Below are 22,747 nucleotides of genomic sequence, written 5' to 3' on the forward strand. Positions count from 1 at the left end.
ATGTTTAGAAAGGACTTGACGAAACTTACCTGTAGTTTTATTTTGTGTTTCATTTCCCTAAACATATTTGAACATATTAATAACGGTTAGGAAGAAGTGGTAGATACTATCCATGAAAACCCCACCGGCACAATGTTGTTTACCACGAACTCAAATGGCGTAAGAAGTAATCAGGGACTTCGCACCGGACGTGAACGCTTTACCAGTAGAGGTGTGCACGGGCTGGAATTTTTTAGCCCAGGCCCGACCCGACCCGTGAATTTATAATGTGAAGCCCGACCCGAGTCTGAAATATGTTTTAGCATTTAGGCCCGAACTCGTGTGATAATCAAATGAGCCCGAAATAGGCCCGAATTACAGAAACTTAATAATTAACGCAAAATTGTATTTTTATTTACAACAATTAGAGGTTTAATTTTCCAGTTGTGCGTTCCAGAAAGAACAGTCCAATATATATCGTTCTACAGTATATTTACAAAGTTAGCCCAAAATGGCCCGAGAAACATGGTTGTATATTTAAAAATTTACTGCCCGACCCGGGCCCGTAGTGATATATGCTTTGTAGGCCCGAGTTCGGCCCGCGGGCCGGGGCGAGTTTAGGTCCGTGGGCTCAGCCTGAGTCCGTGCAGATCTCTATCTACCAGTGAGACAGTGTGCCAAAATTATCTACAACAATAACATTCTCCATTTTTCCCTTTAATAGTAAAATGCATTGTGTTACCCAAAATATCTTGCTTAACCGTTCGTCAAAATTTGCATTTCTTTCAATTTACGTCACCTACTTTTCATTAAAACACCGCAGCTTTATGAACTATGAGCTATATATAATTTAACAGAAAAGTGTGCTCATTAAAATAAAGTCTATACGAGAAATCAATTAGCTCAGGTGTCTTTTGTACATGGGGTCACGGTTTCGATTCTCTGCGGAAGAGAATGGAACACACTACTTGGTTCAAATGTAAGACTTCTATTACATATTTTATTGTGTACATCTGTGCGTCTCTAACTTTAAAAATTCGACAATGTTTAAAGAGACAAATTTAGATTTCAGAATAAGGAAATCTAAGTCTCAGAAGGCAGTGTTCCTTCTATTCTTTTTAACACTGGCTTCAGAATTGTATATTTATTGAAAAAAAATAAAAAGAAGAAAATTCGTACCCTTGGTTGTAGAATTCTTAAATGGAGCCGCGGTGTCTCAGAGGTAGAGCGTTCACCTCTGGTGCATGGGGTCCCTGGTTCGATCCCAGCTCGCATCAAGTGAACTTTGTGGTGGATAAAAACCGTGTGAGTTAGAAAAGAGAAAATATTTTGAACTTAATTTTGTTCTGTTTAAAATCATATATGGAGTAATTAGGAAGTGATATGATTTTGAGTTTAGCGTCCCTTTTAGCAACGAGGCTATATGACATGTGGGCCTACAACTTAACATGGGATTCAAACCACATGAACTCCAGCCGGGAATCGAACCCAAAGGCACGTACGCTAACCTCAGCCACTTAGCCACGAGGGAAATAATCAGGGAGAAAGATTTGTCCCTGCCTTAACCATGTGAGAATGTCGAGGATTGCTGCCGTCCTCGGGAAAACGCTCCGCTTTGTTTTATGTGTAACTTTGCAATGAAACTAGGTGAATAGTGATAAAGGTATCACATGCAAAATCGTATTGTCTAGTTCACTACGTTTCTGCTTTTCAAATATTTTTATTTGTTTTGAAGATATTACCTCTAAAATTAGCGGTAGTTTAATTTTGCTGTAGTGAAGCCCCTTAACGACTAGCGTTTCTTTCAAAAGGTATCTTCAAGTGATATTTGCAACACATGAAAGGATGGAAATTAAAATACAATGTAAATTATCGTCTTGTCGCTATTTCATCATTTTCTGGGAGATTTTTCAAACTCTGTGAGACTCCATCCTCAGAAGCTCTATGAAACAAACCTTCTGTATATACAGCTAAGGATGAACAAAATTGTGCCTTTGATTATTATTATCATTATTATTATTGCCAACTTAAGCAGGAGAAAATTCTAATTTCATAATTAAAGAAAATTGTTTTTGTGTTTGTTTCACACGCCTTAATCAATTATAAAAATGATTCATTACAAATGTTATGCTTTCGTGCTCTTTATTTATATACAGTTATTTTCAATTTTTCATTTAAATGGAAACTTTAGTTAGTTTGTATGCTTCGTCTGGGTGCATTAAAGTATTACATGTTCCATATTTTATGCAAGTTAATATGTATAATTGGATCAAGGTTAACTTGCACCAGGTTTTCCTTGCAATGTGCAAATGAAAGTCACATTATATTAATATTTTCACAAAAAAAAATGAGAAATTTTTCATCATCCTTATTTTAAACAAACTGGGGAAATGAATACTACTACTACTACTACTACTACTACTACTACTACTACTACTACTACTACTACTACTACTACTACTACTACTAATAATAATAATAATAATAATAATGTTATTGCCTATGGTGATAATTATGAAGAAGTGGTGTAAAAGGTTTTAAAATTCTGCATAATTCTAAAATTCTGCTATTCCTGATTTCCCATAAAATGTTAAAATTTCCAAACACCAGGTTGAATTCCACACTAGCCACTTTTTCCGTGATATGAGTGTGTTGTCTGTTAAGGAATGAAAATTAAATTAAATAGAAAATACACGAGAAAAAAAAAACGGACTGAAACCGCACGGCCGTTCCTAGGCGTAGTAGAGAGTTCTTCCCCTAGGTAGGTCTAGTAGAGACCTTTTCAAATCAGTTGTCCAAGCGGTATCTGCGTGCGAGATTGATGTTTGATCGTAGTGTTCTTTCTCTGAACTGTTCTCGTTTGCTGTCTGTGAAATCGTTATGAGAGATTTAAAGGAACAAGGACTATGTTAGAAATTTTGCTTCTTAGTTTCCATGGAAGCTTACCAAATGCTTTAACAGGCTTTCAAGAAAGATGCTATGAGCACACACAATTTTTGTAGTGGTTTGAGCGGTTTGAACATGATGAGATCAATGTTGAAGATCATGCTCGTTCTGGGTGCTCATCATCACTTTAAAACGACGAAAACATTAACAAAAATCTGCCAAAAGAATCAACAAGGATCGTTGTTTTACGATGGATGAAATTTCAGAACAGACATGAGTGAGTTGGAGCTCGTGCCAGCGGATTTTCAATGAGGATTTACAAAAGAGACGCGTTGCCACTAACTTTGTTCCTCATCTGCTCACGCAGGATCTGGTTATTTGGGCTCTCACGAGTAGGCTATCGTTCTCTAGCCTCCGTATTTGCCAGGTCTAGCTCCATGAGACTTTCTTTCCTATTCCCGAGAATGAAAAAAATTTAAAGGGAGGCGTTTTGATGATGTGAAGGGTGTAAAAAAAAGGGCTTAACAAAGGGCATTGGACGGTGTCAAAGTTGAAGAGTTCCAGAGATACTTCAAACAGTGAGAAAGAAGACTAGAGAATTGCATCGCATCTAATGGAGATTACTTTGAAGACTGAATATATATATATATATATATATATATATATATATATATATATATATATATATATATATATATATATATATATATATATATATATATATATATATATATGTAAAACTTAATACATTATTTTTAAGAACAAAAGTCCGGTTTGTTTTGTCCAGCCCTCGTAAATTTTTCATATCCATATTATATCTTTGAAATTTTGTGATCTAAGTCCTTATACAACATGAGGTTGTGAAGAACGGGAGGGACCCTGTCTATTATTAACGTGGGCTTCAACATCACAGTGGCAGCTTGAAACCTATGCAGTTGGCGAGTACATGGACTATCATGCAAAATCAACCTTTATACAATATAGGCCGTTCTAAAGTGTACTATCTTCGCCTTGGCCTCGAAGAGAACTGGATAATCACACACCACCGGCCCCGCCATATTTATAGATGTCTTGTAATTTCGCCTTAATTTTGGAAAAAATCCCGTACCATGATATCTTTAACAGAAATTGAACGAAAATTAAATAAATATCGCTAAATGTGAAACCAGCCTAATTTTATTAAAGTAGGTATCCGAGACAATGACTGCTTACAATATACAGCTCGATATACATAAAACCAAAGACATTTACTACGTATATAAATTCAGACAACGTCATTGCCTGGCGATAAAAATGGATAATCGAGCGTGAAATGTTTAATGAATGTTTAATGATTACAAGGCCATTAAAACATCAATTTGAAGCAGTCTTACCGGTAATAAACATACAAGTCCACACTCTTAAAAAAATTAATTATGATACACTTGTCTTGCTCAGTCAAGACACCGCACCCCTTGATACGAAATGAATTCCACTCACATATGAACCCCGAGGCTTATTATTCTTCATTAGCATGAAGCAGGGCATGTTTTCAAGTCCATTTATTTAGTCAAACGTGTTATTTACTAATGATATTACGATTATTATATTAAGACTAGTTATTAATAAGAGTGGATATTTCTAATGCCACCCAAATGGATATCTTACAATATAACTTAGGCCTAAGGTTAAGGAAAATTATGATTTATTTATGCCCTGTGACCTTCTGCTAAACCATTCTTTTAAACAAAATAACACCATATTTGAATGATTAAATTTTAAGAACAAGCAAATGATTGTTAAAGAGTCAGTTACTTCAAAGAATAGGAGAACTCAAAAATTTTATTCCAGATACTTTCTGCAAATTAAACGATATTTTCTTACTTCAAAACTTAGGGGCCTATATTAACAACTCAAATTATATTTAATATTATAGCATTCAATTTTTCAGCGTTCACTTAAGGTGGATCACCACCCGGAAGTCAGTACATATTTTAGCTCATTCCCTCAACTACTGCGCAATCAAACATTACATATTATAAATATTGTACTATAAGATAAAGTTATGTTTCATCTACAAGACAAGGCACTGATTCATTTGGTTGTGTCTTCTGATATCGAAAAAGGTAACAAATAAAAGAAAATATTTGATTCGTTTTACAATGAGCACAAGATGGCACTTGCTGTTAGATCTTATTAGAAGTGCTACGTTTTATGAAATATTTATTTGTATGTGTAAAGTATTTTAAAATAACGATCTTATTGCGAAATAGATATAATGTTTGACCGTTTTTGTGTTACGTTTCACATTTTATTTAAACATTAATTTACATTTAAGGAAATAGATTTCGAGAAGAAACTTGCGCAGAACGCCATAATGCGTTGTTGCCATATTTGTACGTTTAATTCCTGGATTCTAGTGTTGCAGTTCGAGAAGCTGAACTTAGTTGTGAATTGCAGTAAGGGTCGAAAACTAATTTCTCCAGTAAGCATCCAAGCTAGGGATGCATTCGAGTCGAGTCGAGTCGAGATTTAAGCCTGTCTCGACTCGACTCGAGAAAATGTTGTCTCGACTCGTGTCTCGACTCGAAAATATGTTGCTGTCTCGACTCGTGTCTCGACTCGACAGTCTCTGTCTCGACTCGACTCGAATTCGAGTCGAGACGTCTCGAAATTCGAGTCGAGACAAAATATATGAGTTAAAATATACACACACATCAGCCAGACCATTATGACTACCTACCTAATTGTTAGTATGTCCACCTTTTGGCACGAATAACAACGGCAACGCGTCTTGGCGTGGTCGCAATGTTCCTCGGTGGGTCGCTGGAGAGAGTTGGCACCACATATGCACACACAGGTCATCTAATTCCCGTAAATTCCGGGGAGGGGGTGATGCGCCCTCAGGCCACGTTCAATCACATCCCAGATGTAATCGATTGGGTTCAGATCCGGAGAGTTTGCACTTGGAACTCGCTCCTGTGTTCCTCGAACCACTCCATCACACTCCTGGCCTTGTGACATGGTGCATTATCTTGTCGAAAAATGCCACTACCGATGAGAAACATGGCCGTCATGAAGGAATGTAAGTAGTCTGCAAGCAGCGTGTGACGCCTCGGTCGTCATGGTGCCTTCCTCGAGCTCCAATAGACACATGGATGCTCACCTGAATGTTCCCCAGATAATAATTAAGCCGCAGCCAGTTTGTCTCCGGCCCCCAGTACAGATGTCAAGGAGCTGTTCCCTTGGAACACGACGGATTCGCACCCTCACATCGTCATGATGAAGATGATATCGGGATTCATCAGATAATGCAACGCTCTGCCATTGTGCCAAGCTCTAGTGGCGATAGTAACGTATTCATTTCAGTTGTAGTTGCCGATGTCGTGGTGTTAACATTCGCCATCGGTAGGAGTGTTCGGTGCACCGTGTGTTCAGACTAGTGTTGTAAAGGTCTGTGAAAAAAACAGAAATTTTGGGTAAAAAAACAGTTTTTTACGGTTTTCCCGAGCTGGGGAAAAAACGGAAAATTTGGGTATCAGAATCATCATTTTTGCTAATCACAGAATCATTTTAGTTAATATGTTAAATCAAACATATTTCATAGAGATATCTTCATTGTTGTATGTAAAATTCCGGAAATTTTGAAACCATTAGAAAAAAATCATTTGTTCGGAAATATTGGCAAAAACAGGAAAATATAGTTTAAAAACTATTTGTTGGCCTGATGCTAGTAATCTTACTTGCTGTAACATGTCTGCAACATATACAGTGGGAAGTCGAAAATTCGAACTAATTGGGACCACAGGTAGTTCGGATTTTCAAATTGTTCGGATTTTCGAAAATGACCAAGAAAATGCCATTTAGGCTTACATATACTGTACGGTATGTTCTATCGATACAGTGGTTATTCAGTACATACAGTAATTACAATACCGTACGTAAGGCTACTTACATTTAATGTTTCTGAAGAACCTGCTTGTACTCTAAATAACACTGTTCTTGTAAGTCACACTTAAAATTTATAGGCCTAATAAAAAAAATAAAAATACATGACAAACAATTACATATAAATGAACTTTTGTAAAAACATTGACTTCACATAACGTCGATGGACACGCTATTGTTTGTTTCTCGCGTTAAGACAAAATGTAAAAAGCTTCTAGGGACCGCGTTCGGATTTTTGACGTTAGGATTATCGACGTCCTACTATATATGCAATGTATTTCGCTAACGGAAAAGTACTTAAAGCAACAGGTTTTAGTTCTACTTTACACACATATACCGCACAAGTGAGTAAATTTGAGCAGCGAGAAATATATTAAGTGAAACTTCCGTTAGTTATTATTACAGACTAGCAGAATATCCGTTCTTCGCACGGGGAGAATGCGTTTCATTTTGGACGCAAAGTGCACCAAAACTGTCCCCAATGAAGTTGTGAAGCCCCAAAACTATGAATTTGACATTAATACCGATAATTTTCAATTATCTTTACATGTCACCATCCCCCTTAGAGTACTAATGGGGCTGAATTTGTGGATTTAAACGGCATCTTCTGTTCATCTCAGCGAGTATGGATTCGAGGCCATTTTCGATCATGTATGTATATATAGGTAGATATATATACATATATACACACAGAGGCGGATCCAAGGGGGCTATCGCCCCCCTCTCTTCACACTCAAGTATACACTGCATAAAATGGGCTTCAATCCTGCTTTACACTGGATAAAAGTGTAAACTATGGTTTAGCCCCTCCCTTGATCATATCCTGGATCCGCCACTATACTGTATATAATTCTCAAAAAAATTAGGGGTTCAGCTGAAACATCACACAAGACCTTAAGATAGTGTATGAATAAGCTTGTGTTTGACTCATATATATCTTACAAAAAGGAATGCTTTAAGATACACTAGAAAAATGGGGCACATACTGGTGTTGGGGCACGGAAAACCTTGTTCACATGGCTCATGACACAAGACGGTTATGTGTGTACCTCTCGAACTGCTCACAAACAGGCAAGGCAACAACACTGATTGTTCCTTAATATGTCATATGATCACTTCGAATAACCAACAGAGCCTCGCACCTGCGTGGCATGGATTCAATCAGATTATCGATGAGTTCTTGGGGAATGTTGTGCCACTCATCCAGAAGACCGACTTCCAGCTCTGGAATGGTTAATGGATTTACTGGCCTAGCGGCAATTCGTTGCCATGCATATTCCAGACATGCTCAATTGGAATGAGATCCGGAGAGCATGCTAGCCACTTCATCCGAGCGATACCCTCAGCATCCAGCATCTCATCCACTAACCGAGCTCTGTGAGGATGAGTATTGTCATCCATGAAAAGGAACGAATCACCAATGGCACCAGCATAGGGAAGAGCAAGAGTTTTCATAATCTCATCCCTATATCTGAGAGCCGTCAAAGAGCCATTTCGGATGATGTGGAGCTCAGTACGCTCACCAATGCTGATTCCTGCCCACACCATCAGTCCACCACCATGATACTGGGATCTTTCTCGCACAAACATGGGATTCTGTCGTGTTCCACAATCTCTCCAGATGAAAACACGTCGATTATCAGGCTCCACACTGAATCGAGATTCGTCAGAGAACAAAACATTGCCCCATTCATTGCGTCCCAACCCACGATGTTCCTTTACCTTCGCTCTTCGATCAACACGGTGTCGTGCAGTTAATGGGACACACACCATAGGCCTACGTGCGTAGAGACCACCTTCTCGAAGGCGATTGCGGACCGTTTGAGTGGATATTGTGGGTCCTGTTGTTGTTCGGAAGGCTTGCGGGAGCAGAGTTGTATTCTGACGCCGGTTTTGACGGGCTGTTAACAAGAGATAACGATCGTCTCTGGCTTTGGTTGCTAGTGGACGGCTCTGTCTTTGTCTTCTTCGAACACTTCAAGTTGTTTGTAATCGATTCCACAATCGGGAAATCACACTTTGTGCCACTCCTATGGCATGTGACACCTCCCGCTGTAACTGACCAGCTTCCAACCTGCCGACAGCTCGCCATGCCAACGATTCTGGCAAATCACGTTGTTGCGCAATTTCACTACGTAGATTTGTGACGCACTAAACACAATGAAAACAAAGGTATCCTGGAGCTGGAATGTATTGGCAGCGCCACACTACAAAATGATATCTGTTAGCGCCACGTCACTGATCACGTGCACAGATATTCCAAACGGTTCGTTTGCACGTTGGGCCTTCAGGATTTTAATCTGAACTGGACAAGATACAGTGTTGTCACATTATTCGTAAGAAGTTTTACATGTGTTTTCATCTGATTCCCTAATTTTTTTGATCAATATATATATATATATATATATATATATATATATATATATATATATATATATATATATATATATATATATATATATATATATATATACAGTGAAACCTCTACTAACGGACACCTCTGTAAAGCGGACACCTCCCATAACGGACATATTTTGTAATCCCCAAACACTGTAATAGGAAAAAAAACATATTGGCAAACCTCTCTAAAGCGGACACTCTCTAGTACGGACATGGACAGTCTTTTTTGTCTTTTATAGGTATTATTTACCTCCGTATTACGGACACTTTCTCTGGAAACAAGTTGGAAAGTGCAGTAAAAATACATTTTTCATACGCAGTAAAAATACATTTTTCATACGTATGTCACCAAGGAAGAACATGTGGGTGTGACAACATTTTGCCTCCTCAACTGTCTGTTCAGCATCCCAGAGGAAGGGTCTCTGTTTCACAACACCCTTATATCCTTTGCTTGCATTCCACTCCCACCCAACCTGCTTCAGAAAAAAAAAGTGATTGACAGTTGCCCACTGTTTGGAATGACACATCATTCTACTGTTCCGCTGGATCTCTAACCAAACAGGAAGACAAGTTTGGTATTTTTGACCACGGGTACGCATATTGTCTTTTAAAAAAAGTCATTGCTGGACTGCAATTAACTCACAAATTAAAGCAACACACCGAAACGTAGTAAGTAGAGATAAGTATAAAGTGCAGAGAACTATAACATCTTATTCACATGTTGTGCCTCGAATTGGATGGCGCAAGATAATGCAGGTACAGTAACATTTTGGTAATATTCATAAATATGTGATTCATGCAAAAAAAAAAATCTAATTGCATATTACCTTGTTTATTAATTTACGTAAGAAAATATTGAAACCTCTCTAAGGCGGACACCTCTCTATAGCGGACAATTTTTGATTCCCCACGGCTGTCCGCTTTAGAGAGGTTTCACTGTATATATATATATATATATATATATATATATATATATATATATATATATATATATATATATATATATATATATATATATAGATAGATAGATGTAGATATATATTAGATAAATATACCCATTCTTCGCATGGAAGTCAAGGCCTGTGGAAGTATTACCCTCATTTCCGCGACCGCGAAAACTATGGATCTGAGACTAAATCGATCATTTTGGATTACTTTTACATGTCTCGGTATATCCTCCCCTCCCCGCTGATTCTCGGTCCGCATACAATGGTAGCTGAATTTGCAAGTGATCACTAATGAAAGTGTCACCATTCATCTCAGCGACCGCGAAAAGTATGGATTTGACACTAATATCGGTCATTTTGTATTACTTTTACACGTTACGGTATCCCCACTCCCCGCTGACTCCCGGCCCACATACAATGGTAGCTGAATTAGCAAGTGATCACTAATGAAAGTGTCACCATACATCTCAGCGACTGCGAAAACTATGGATTTGACACTAATATCGGTCATTGTGGATTACTTTTACATGTTTCGGTATCCCCACCCCCCGCTGACTCCCGGCCCACATACAATGGTAGCTGAATTAGCAAGTGATCACTAATGAAAGTGTCACCATTCATCTCAGCGACCGCGAAAACTATGGATTTGACACTAATATCGGTCATTGTGAATTACTTTTACATGTTTCGGTATCCCCACCCCCCGCTGACTCCCGGCCCACATACAATGGTAGCTGAATTTGCAAGTGATCACTAATGAAAGTGTCACCATTCATCTCAGCAACCGCGAAAACTATGGATTTGACACTAATATCGGTCATTTTGTATTACTTTTACATGTTTCGGTATCCCCACCCCCCGCTGACTCCCGGCCCACATACAATGGTAGCTGAATTAGCAAGTGATCACTAATGAAAGTGTCACAATTCATCTCAGCGACCGCAAAAACTATGGATTTGACACTAATATCGGTCATTGTGGATTACTTTTACATCTCTCGGTATATCCTCCCCCCCCCCCCCCCGCTGATTCTCGGCCCGCATACAATGGTATCTGAATTTGCAAATATCGCTAATGGAAGTGTCACCATTGTTCTCAGCGATCACGAAAACTATGGATTTGACACTAATATTGCTCATTTTGTATTACTTTTACATGTTTCGGTATCCCCGCCCCCGCTTACTCCCGGCCCGCATACAATGGTAGCTGAATTTGCAAGTGATCACTAATGAAAGTGTCACCATTCATCTCAGCAACCGCAAAAGTATGGATTTGACACTAATATCGGTCATTTTGGATTACTTTTACTTGTCTCGGTTTTCTCCCCCTCCCCGCTGACTCCCGGCCCACATGCGATTGTAGCTGAATTTGCAAATCATCGCTAATGGAAGTGTCACTATTGATCTCAGAGACCGCGAAAACTATGGATTTGACACTAATATCGGTCATTGTGGATTACTTTTATATGTCTCGATATCTCAACTCCCCCTTCCCGTTGACCCCCGACCCGGTGCCGCATAGCATGAATTTGGAAGTTAATGCGATCGGAGTTTCACCATTGATTTCAGCCACCGCGAAAACTATGAATTCAACACTCATATCTGTTATTTTCTACTACTTTTACATGTCCCGGTAAACAACCCCTGGGACCCCCCTGGTTCGAATTTTGACAAAATCGTTTAACTCTGGTCTGGAGCCTGGACCAAGGTATTCGTGACTAAAATTTGGTAACTCTCGGTCAATTTGTCTGGTTCCCAAGTCGGTTCCGGTAAACGCCTCCCCATGAGACTCCCCTGGTTCGAAATTTGAAAACAACTTTTCGTCTTGATCTCGGGCCTAGGCCAAGGTACCCCTGACCAAAATTTGGTAACTCTCGGTCCACTCGTCTGGTCCCCAGGCCGCATACAGACAGACAAACTCACAAACAAACTGTTTATTTTATTTATATTAGACTAGATAGATTCTTGGAAATTATACCAGATTTTCATATTATCTTTCCGAACTAATTTTAAAGACCCGCTCCTACTTATCTTTATATGTATACAGTATATCTATATTTATATCTATATATGTATATAACAAACGCAGGAATTACCCCATAAATAACACTCCTGGAGGACCCCTTTCTCAAACACTTGTACAAACTTCAGTTTTCGTACCGGATGATTACCGAGACCTGGTGGAAAAAAAAACTGCTTTTGCGTTCGAATTAAAAAAAAAAAATAGTTCTCCTCAGATTAGTATTCACTGATAATATTTTTATAAAATTTAAATTTGATGGGTAAATCAGTGGACTTTGAATACATCCACATCGTATCCACTGAGTTGCGAAATTGTGTACCTCCAAACATGAACGGCCGAAGGGGAACATCTTCAATGTTTGCTATATTAGTCTGGCATTTAATGTTCATGGTTTGTTATATTACGTATACATTTTCGTGAGCCAGGGAGGTTCATTCTTATCAAACACGGAGATTATGAAGAAGCAGATCTACTGTACAAAATATAATAAAAACATCTCTTTCGGATTTCTATTATCCCGCAGTCCAACCCCGAGACGGAAACATAAGAGATAGGCTTTTTGTTTTTAAACAAGATAACGTGTCTAGCGAATGCTTTACATTGTGAAGATTATATTAGTGAAAATTAAACGAATATAATTTTACAACTTAATATACATATTACTAAATGTTTAGCTCCCCGTTGCTATGTTGTTAGCGATGCGCCTTTCTCGAACGAGGTTTGATTCATGGTAGGAGCTCATGTGTTTCAAATCCGACATTAAACTGTACGTTCACGTCTTGTAGAGCTTTGCTCCTAAAAACGACGCTAAACTATAATCTAATTTAATATTATTAATATTAAAAAATAATGACTTATCAATGTGACGTCAATTTGGCAGTCATCAAATCCATTTTATACTTTCACTTAATCCAGTGGATATTAATATAACAATTACGAGACACACGCGCATATAAATACTCAGAAACAAGCACATACACACGTATACATACACAAATATGAACACTTCAAATCTATTTACATGTGTTGAACTGCACTGCATCAAGTATCTTCTCATGTATCTGCATTTTCTGATTCATCCACAGATTTCTTATTTGTACGCATCAATCATTTTAGCATTTTCGGGAAGGTTCAGGGTTCGTTCTTCATTTAAAGAGTTGGTTCTCTGTATTGGAAACAGAATGAGGGGAGGGTGGGGGAATTTATACTTTATGAATGGATAACATTTTAAGAAATATATACAAAACATGCCGCTTCCGATGCAGCACTAAAGCATTTCTTTTAGCGGTGAACTACTAGTGGTACCCTGGTGATAATACCCCCTCCCCTCTCAAGTTGTAAAGTGAGAAGGGACAGAAACATCCCAGACACTCAGGGTTCAGTTGACAATAATAAAACTATGGGTAAGTAAACATCTTGTGCAGAGTCACGTTTTGCTTATTTTTGAACATTTCTGTGAAATCAACAATACAACAGCGGAAATACTAACTGGTTTTATTACTCCAACCATCGCTTCAACAAGGGATAATTCCCAACAGTCAGTGTTCTCTTTCTCTTTTTCTGTCCTCGTTCTTATTCTCCACATCTTTAATGAAGTAGGGGGCGCCCAACCTCTCGACATTTGGACGTCTTTTCCTCTTGGTTTCGCCACTTGTTGAAGACAATCACCACAGCACTCTTCGAACACCTGACAAGTCCTGCAGTTTCCGAAATTCTCGTGCCGAGTGTTTCTGAGCGAGTACTTTCTTCAAAATATTATTAAAAATTATAGAAAGATTTTCGAGACATTCGAGTCGAGTCGAGACAGCTGGTAAAAATCTCGACTCGACTCGAGTCTCGACTCGAAAATTCGAGTCGAGAAATACGTTTGTCTCGACTCGTCTCGAATTTTACAAAGAGTGTCTCGACTGGAATCTCGACTCGAATTCGAGTCGAGTCGAGTCGAGATTCGAGACATGTCTCGACTCGAGCGCATCCCTAATCCAAGCAGAATGCCATGATTACTTCCTTTATTAACTGGCACCAGTAAACACTCGACACTACCTGGCAACGCCGCCCTATTCAAGCAGCGTTTAGCATAGCACCGAGAACACCTAGTGATCCATCGTAACAGGCTACCTTTAGTCAATATCTACTGAATCTATCGAAGTCAGAAGTGAACAAGCAGATATTGGCTCTTATGCAGAGTCGTTCTGACTCGTGATTAGTGTCATACTAAAGAGCTCGACTAACATACGTATGTTTCCTTGCAGTAGTCAGGACTTTAGTATGATGCTAATCATACGTCAAAACGACTCTGCATAAGACCTATTGTGTTTTCTTTCCGTGGGGTGACCTTTAATGCTTATATAACGTTGGACCAGGCACGTATCCAAGGGGGTTCTAGGGGGGCCGGGTCCCCCTAAATTTGTACGGGCCCCTAAACTTTTCACGGTAGGCTTGCAAATGAACTATAATATGATGATGAAATATAATATGGTTCGAACGCCCCCTCCCCTCATTTTTAAGCTGGCTACTAGCCTGCGTTGGATTCACCTGTTCCACAGTGACAGATGACAATAGGTAGACAATCTTCTTTGTGTATCAATCTAATACTAAGATTATTAATAGTTTACATTCAAGCGGAGACTTATGAACTGTTATTTGGCGTCCAAATTTTAAGATTCGACACCATTCATGAGTATTTTGAGAACAATTTTCACCATTGACATTCCGATAATGCCTTAGAATTAAGATTACTCACATGTCAGTATCTTTTTCAGACGCACTGTTCTAGTACAGAAAGTAAATCTTCCTAGTAATTTTAAAATTGTTTTTGTATTAATCTGTTTTGGTAAATTAAAGGAAAATTAAGTATCATGTTCGTACAAGATATTAAAATAAATGAGGTGGGTAAAAGATCGATCTTTCTTCCGCCTAAGATAGTCATTTAAAAAGTAAAAATGTTCATAAAAGCCAATATATTGTATAAATATGAAGTTCTAGCATTAAAGCATATGAAAAATATTGTAGCAGGTCACATAAAGAAACCCGCAAACATAGCATAGTTGTAGATATTTTGCCAGTTTAGACGTTTTTTCGACCTTGCAACAATAAGCATAGTACAAGACCTACACTATATCTACACGAAGTTCCTATAGCAGAAGCAGTGACGTATTTACGATTTTTTTCGGGGGGGACTTTGCTAACTTTATTGCTGGAAATGTGGAAATTCTACAAAATATTTCATTTACTTCAAGATAGTAAATAAAATTTCAGGAGGCTTAAGCCCGAAAGCCGTCCTTAAATACGGCACTGAGCAGGAGATAAGTCATAAATATATGTGATCTACAAATGCAGCATTGTTCTTCGGTTATGGCTATGGAAACAATAAAATGCTAAGCTCCGTACGATCCGAAGAGAAATGAAACAGTTTCCTTATATTATACTTAGAGTAACTTTCCTTAGGGGATCAACATTTTAAGATCCTTATGACTGAAAAGAATGTATCATGTAATAGGTTTTACTGTGAGAAATAATATTCATATAATTTTCGATGTGTCGAAAGAGAGAAATAATAAGACAAATTTTGGAAACTTTATTCATAATAAGATTTCAACTGCTTCTTGAGTAAAGGATGTAACCATAGATAAACAGACAATACCATTCACAGGACCTGGCTCACAGCATATCGACTGAAAGCCAAATCTTACTGCACTGAAAAATCTACATTCACAGGTAAGAGTAGTATGACTCTGTACTCTAATATCTATCAAAACATAACGACTCATCCGGCAAAATTTATTGGACCTTTAAACCTTGTATTGGAGAAACTATTGTTCTAAGGCTTGCACAGACTTGCCTGGTAGGTACAAAAATATTTATTTTGATCGGTTCTTTATCTTGATCTAGGAAAATAGAAATCTCACAAGATACGGGAACAATTCTTGTATTTCTGTTTCCAAATATTAGCCTAGGAAGTAATGCTGAACTTAGTCATGAGAAACGGGGATCATGAGATGCAGAAGTTAACTATGATGGGTCAGTTGGTCTAATTAAGCGTATAGACAATCGCTCAGTTATTGTTGCAACTTAAACCATAGCACACTGCTCAGCGATACTCAAGGAAAGACAAACCATAGACCCCTATATATAGCGATAACCTAGCTCCAAGCCATTAAAGATTACAATAACACTATGGGACGTCTGGTCTGGTCAGAATCCTGACTTTGCATTTTCGTTTCTACCGTCGACCAAAGAAAGCACTGTTTTATTTGTTTTCTGGAACACTTGTGGGAAACTGCTGTAGTTAATGGTTGGTTGCAATATAAAAATGTGTGCAAACCGCTTGGTGTCAGAGAGCAAAATATTCTCGATTTCCACCACTCTAAACTTCGCACAGCCCAATATTGATTCATTATGTCGAAAAATCTGCCACCCCGATACACATATTAGAACAAAATGAAGCTTTATAAAAAAATTTAAAAAATCAGTAAGACGTCGTAGAAATGTGCAGTTGTTTACACCTGAATCAAGAGTAAAATTTTCACTGGGCCTCCAAAATACAGTCCATTTCGAACACGAGAAATGAAGTAGGAAACTACAGAATTACGTGTAGAGCTAGGTTCTTGCCAGGTCTACTAAAGCAGTGCTATTCAACCGGGGGTACGCAGTGCTGCTTCTAAAGGGTCTTCTGGAAATATCTGTTGACAGTTCACTGCAAATAAAATTCGACAACTTATCAATTTGTGACTTTTATATTTATGCTCGAAAAGAGTACAATGAAATTAGTGACACTGCTATTTCACAACTACTTCCATTTCCATCAACAAATTTGTGTGAACAGGGTTTCTTTGCATTAACATCATTAAAAAGTAAGCGTAGAAATTGCTTGAATCCAAAATCAGCTCTGATTCTAGCAGTCTCGAAGATTCGACCAAGAATCTAGGAGTTGGTGTCCCGGAAACAAGCTCAGTCATCTCATTAACAGGTTAGTTCTAAAATTACTTTTAGTTTTTGAATTTTTAACATTGTCCTCAGTGTACGAGTTATCAGGGAGGATGAGCGAAAAATTCTGCTCAGTAGAACTGGATGCCTCCCATATGTTTTGAAATTTCAGGTGTTAATTTTTTTCGGATGTGCACTTTATTCCCGTGTAAATAGTCTTTCGATTGGTACTCTGATTGTCCTTTTGTTGGGTGTTTATTTGTCCCCCTTTTTAATCAACAAAACACTTGTATTAGGTTTAATAAGTTCATTTCGATTTAATTTCTTTAAACAGTATCAGGGGTACACAATTCGATGGCGAACTGTGTCTAGGGGTACGCGAGAAAAAAAGATTGTATAGCACTGTTCTAAAGGGATGGAACTGTTTCCCGGAGTCTTATACATGCAGTATATATATATATATATATATATATATATATATATATATATATATATATATATATATATATATATATATATATATATATATATATATATATATAATATCTAATTGTATGTTTTAAAATAACTTGTTCATAATAAAGCATGTTTAGGTTTAAAACTTAAATTGTACAGTAAATGAAATCATAGAATAGCTAAATAGTTTATGTCATCATATTTAAACATTATTATTCAGAGGAATTATGGCTTAGTGTCTTCACATGTGAACAAATTCCGATAGCGCCACTGAAAGTAGCACTACATTTTGTCTCATAGCTTTCAAAGTTTAGATTGCAGAGAATACATTACACGTTGATACACTGGTTTCAGGATTGTGTGTATGTATCTGTATATCGACCTCAACAAGATCATACAGTAAATCGGCCAGTTATAATTTTCATTCAATTCTAATTAAGTAACACTAGTAATCAAGGACAGATTAACAGAAAAATACTGTCATTATGCTCGAAATACAGGTCAATGCTTTCGAACATTTCTCCAGCAATGATATTTTGATAATGAATGGTACAGTATATATACCTGTAAGGGTTTCTTATAAGGAAATCGGAAGTGACACAGTTGTTATATGTAGTTATGAAATGATAATAACAGAGTATTGAACTTATGAAAAATAAGAACATATGAGATTGTGAAAAGATAAGTATTTCGAGAGTTCTTTGCTTACTTTTAAAAGTGTTCCGTAATAGACAAATAAGCCTGCTTGCCTTAGGTATGCGCAGTCAAGGATTTAGTTCCAACTAGGCTCACTCTTCTCTTTGTTTTTGTGTCAGTTTAGAGAAAATAATGTGATAATTTAATTTCTGTATTTCGAGTTTAACGTCCCATGATTATGTACCGAAGCAAAAAGAGATGATGATCTGGATGACAATGCTGGAATAACGAAAGTAGAAAGAAACAAAAGAGCTCCGAGAATTATGTTTGTCCACCTCAAAATTCACTTGACGGAGTTGGGATTGAACCAAGGGTCCCCCGCACCAAAAGTGAGCACTCTACTACTGAGCTACCGTGGCCCACTCGGCTGCATCCTCGATGATGGTGTTAATAAATGGAATGTATCTCAGAAAGTGACCTATCCAAGTGTTTCTTTGTTTAGTATTTCTCACAAGTATGACTCTTACCTCTCAAGCCCTCCTCAACATCTCTTCATTAGTCATTTTGTCAACCCAGGGCAGTTTCAACATAAAATACATCGGTAACAAACAGTACTCGGATGGAACTATTCTTCTCTTCTCTTCTTTCCTAAACGCACATGTTTCACTGTCATAAAGTACAGTAATATACATTCCAGACAAAGGTCTTAATAAGATTCTTGTACACGGCAAATATGAATGAAATGATTAAGTCACACTGGGAAGGAATGACGTGCCTGAACTCCAATTTCTGATGAGAATACGATTGTCTCAGCCATATTGAATCCCCAAAATACCGAAAGCGTTGCGAAAATAACAAAACAGTTCTAGAATACATTTTAAAATTTTAGTTACAGCTATTGAAGATTTAGTACGGCTGTGATAACCACACGAATAGTGAAATGAATGAAATATTTAATTTACAGTCCCAAGATTGTAACATCTGTTAGGTAAAAGGAGATTGGTGATTAATGGAAGTGAATGGTTCCGAAAGAATTGATGCAATGAGCATTTCAAGGGAAACCGGACAACCCTGGGGAAAAACCCGAGAACAATTCGTGTGGATTAGGATAGAATCAGAAACTTCTGGCACCGAGGATAAGCTCTTAACCACGGAACCACTTTGTCTGTTACAATGTGGACGTTGATGTCATGATATTAACAATTTTGTTTTTATAGTGTAAAGTTTTCTTGTACATTAATATCCTTAAGAAAAGAAAGAAAAGGAAGAAGAGAGAGATATATTTTGTATTCGAGCTGGGCCGTAGATTTTACATTTTGGCTGGGCCAGTTCTCTAATTAAGTTCATTGCGACACTTGTTTAATCACATAAACAGTTATCTCCAATTTCCTCTTTTTAACCATGGCATTAGTCTGTTTTCGTGATTATTGCACTGTAATAAGGAATTTTCTTTTGAATTTCTTTTATTATTCTTGCTTATTTTGGTGCAGGCCCGCAATCAGAGGGGGCTAGGGGGCCTGCTCCCTAAAATTTTTGTGACCCCTCCAGACATCAACACAAAATGCTATTATTAATACAAAAAAAACACAATTTAGATATTTGTAAGAGAATTTTTAATGACTTGGCTCCCCTAACATATTCATGCCCCCCAAACCTCTGTAGCTGGTTTTGGGCCTGTTTTGGTGAACAAGTAAACCGATACTAGAGAACTCAAAACTACTGACAATGTATTTGATATTTTTTTCTACTGATTAAGAAATAATTCTAATAGTAGGGCTGGGCTGTGCAATATTCGGATTAGAACTTCGAAAATCAATAATAACAAAGTATCGAAACTTGATCAATACATCAAAATATCAATATATGTTAGTCACTAATTTTTCTCAAAACCGATATTTCGATATTTGAGAATATCGACCGATTATTATATGAAATATCGTACAGTCCTATCTGGGGTGATAAAAGAATACAGCTGTGGTGACCATCATCTCATTTCAATATCCCACCCGCTACTTTTTGATATATCTTAAATTTACATTACGATTCCTTTCCTCGATCCCTTTTTTTCCCGGGTACAACATAAATTAAAACGTATTGCTGTTGTAAAAAGTGCATGAGGGAAGTTGCATCGTTAAAAATTTAAATTTACAAGAAGCTAAAAGAACAAAACTTACACACAAGAATTAGTACATAATATACAGTGGAACCTGGATAATTCGAACTTCTGTAATTCGAAAACTTCTTTATTTCGAATTTTTCTCTTGGTCCCTAGAATTTTATATACAAACAATGCTTAAAAAATCATGGTTAATTCGAATTATAATCTGGATAATTCGAAGTTTTTGCCGTGTAAATCTAAAAGGAGGTCAAGTCGGGTCGGAGTTTCCAAGAAACGGATGAAGATGCGTACTGTAGCAGGCGAACTCGAATCAAGATGACGAGATCGCATCTGGGGATGAGTGTGACGAGACCAACCCCGAACAATCAGTTCCGAGTACGGCCGAGGCAGCGAAGCACATCACGCAACTCAGACGGTTTCTGGAAAGCAAAAATGAAGTGATGAACTATTCCGTTCCTTGAATTTGTTAGATTCATTTGTAATGACCGAGAGACTAAATTCTAGGAAACAAGCAAATATCTCAGCATTTTTTGAAAAAATGTTGATTTTTTTGAGTCTCATGACAGTTATTTGTCTATTAATACAGTAATATTCTTTTCTGTTTTTATGATTTTTTTCAATGTTCATGCATAATACAGTGCTAGTGTATGTACGTACGTATTACAGTACAGTATTTTACTTCATATTGTATTAACCTATGTTTTTTCTAGTTTTACAATGAGTGTATGGTACTTAAAACACTTATTATTAGCCCCAATAATGGTCTTTATGTTAAAACCTGAAGTTTGATTGTTTATTTCAACCATTTACAAAAACTTTCCTGATTCGAATTTTTGTATAATTCGAATTTTTGTATAATTCGAATTTTTCTACTGGTCCCTTGAGGTTCGAATTATCCAGGTTCCACTGTATTAAATATTCTTCCTTTAGTTTTTAGAAATAAAACGAATTTTTGCTGGTGAGACTTCCCTTAAGAGATGCCACTGATTGCTACTAACTTGAAATGTTTCATTAATTTTCTCATTTCCCACCTGAATTTTCAATGACGCAGTACCGGTATGAGTTGTTTAACGCCCCAACATGCAACATATGTATCTTTAAGAATAAAAGTGAGTGCTTACCTTTTGCTTGTAATTTGTTTGCACGCCGCAATTAAAATTAGTTGTGGCAATCGTCTCCTGTGTTCCCATAAATCTTGCAGCGAGAAGAACCGAAGAACTAGCCATATTCGTGAAATTCCAAGGTTTCTGCTGACCATGGTTGTATCGTTCACCAGCACCACTGACCAAAATATATCTAAAACTGGACAAAATATGTTATCACTCGTAGAATCAAGCGAGCAGAAACAGGTCTCTTTGCTTTATCTGTTTGTTGCTCGATTACTTTCTTTATTTACTACGATTGGTGACGAAATTGCTAAACAAAAGTACGGAAAACACAAGTAATGTCACTTGACTTCTGTTTGTGATTTAGATAAAGCTAAGACGATTGAGCTTCTCCACACATTGTACTTTCCTTGCATATTCCAATGTTTTTTCTCAGCACTATTCTCCAAATTATTTAATACATTTTACATATGTATACCGGTACCTTACAGAGATAAACACTGCTCTGATATATATAGAATCCTACAACGGCTCAGGAAACATAAAGGTAAGTACTACTTCCGGCGAAATTGAGTAATTAGGTGGAATGGGTTGGGATCGGACCACAGAACAGTATGTAGGTAGTTTAATTTTGGAAATGTGCCTGCAGTTGGCAAGGGAATCTTGTTTGGTTTGTGCTATTGCATTGCATTGCGTAGAAATATTAAACTTTCTTTTTCAGTTTATTCGAAAGTTAGAAAATGTTACATATTATGTTCCCCAGGGCTTCATATATATATATATATATATATATATATATATATATATATATAGATAGATAGATAGATAGATAGATAGATAGATAGATAGATAGATAGGTAGATAGATATGTGTGTGTGTGTGTGTGTGTGAGTGTCAGTGCTTAAAGTGAGCCGGTTATGCATCCGAAAGTTAGAAAATCGGCCGGTATGGCATACCGGCAAAAGTAACTGATTTAAATTGTAATTTGCGTGTAGAAAAAAAAAAAAAAAAACAGATTTTACACAGAAATAAGTACATGACGTTAGCATTGGGTCAAAACATCCTATTCAATGTCAGAATTTGTGCTCTTGATTTTTTTTCAACATTTATGCGAGCAATTCCATCCCCCTCAAACAATTCTAACTACCATATCGCCCGCCTAAAATATTTAACCAGGATCAGCTTCTGGCATTGACAGGACTACTTTTTACATTCAAAATTATTCTTTTTATATTGTCTGACTTCTGTGTTTACAATTATAAGAAAATTAGTGTTGACCACGATACGAGACGAGTCCAAATACCTGAAATTTTGAAGCTTTTGAAAATGGAAATGAGATTGGA

The 22,747-nt window shown here is 37.3% G+C and overlaps 1 protein-coding gene across 1 annotated transcript in view; it reads right to left on the bottom strand.

The window, feature by feature from the left end:
• The window catches only part of LOC145671122 (facilitated trehalose transporter Tret1-like), a 478,763-nt gene extending 457,166 nt beyond the window's left edge, over positions 1-21,597 (bottom strand). Inside the window, exon 1 of the mRNA XM_081739916.1 lies at positions 21,420-21,597. Coding sequence (XP_081596042.1) covers positions 21,420-21,556 — 137 coding nt within the window. The 5' untranslated portion in view covers positions 21,557-21,597. The remainder of the gene's footprint in view (positions 1-21,419) is intronic.
• Positions 21,598-22,747: the final 1,150 nt, after the last annotated feature.

The sequence above is a fragment of the Thermobia domestica genome, chromosome 15 (assembly GCF_964235325.1).
Source record: "Thermobia domestica chromosome 15, izTheDome1.hap1.1, whole genome shotgun sequence".
Taxonomy (NCBI): Eukaryota; Metazoa; Arthropoda; class Insecta; order Zygentoma; family Lepismatidae; genus Thermobia; species Thermobia domestica.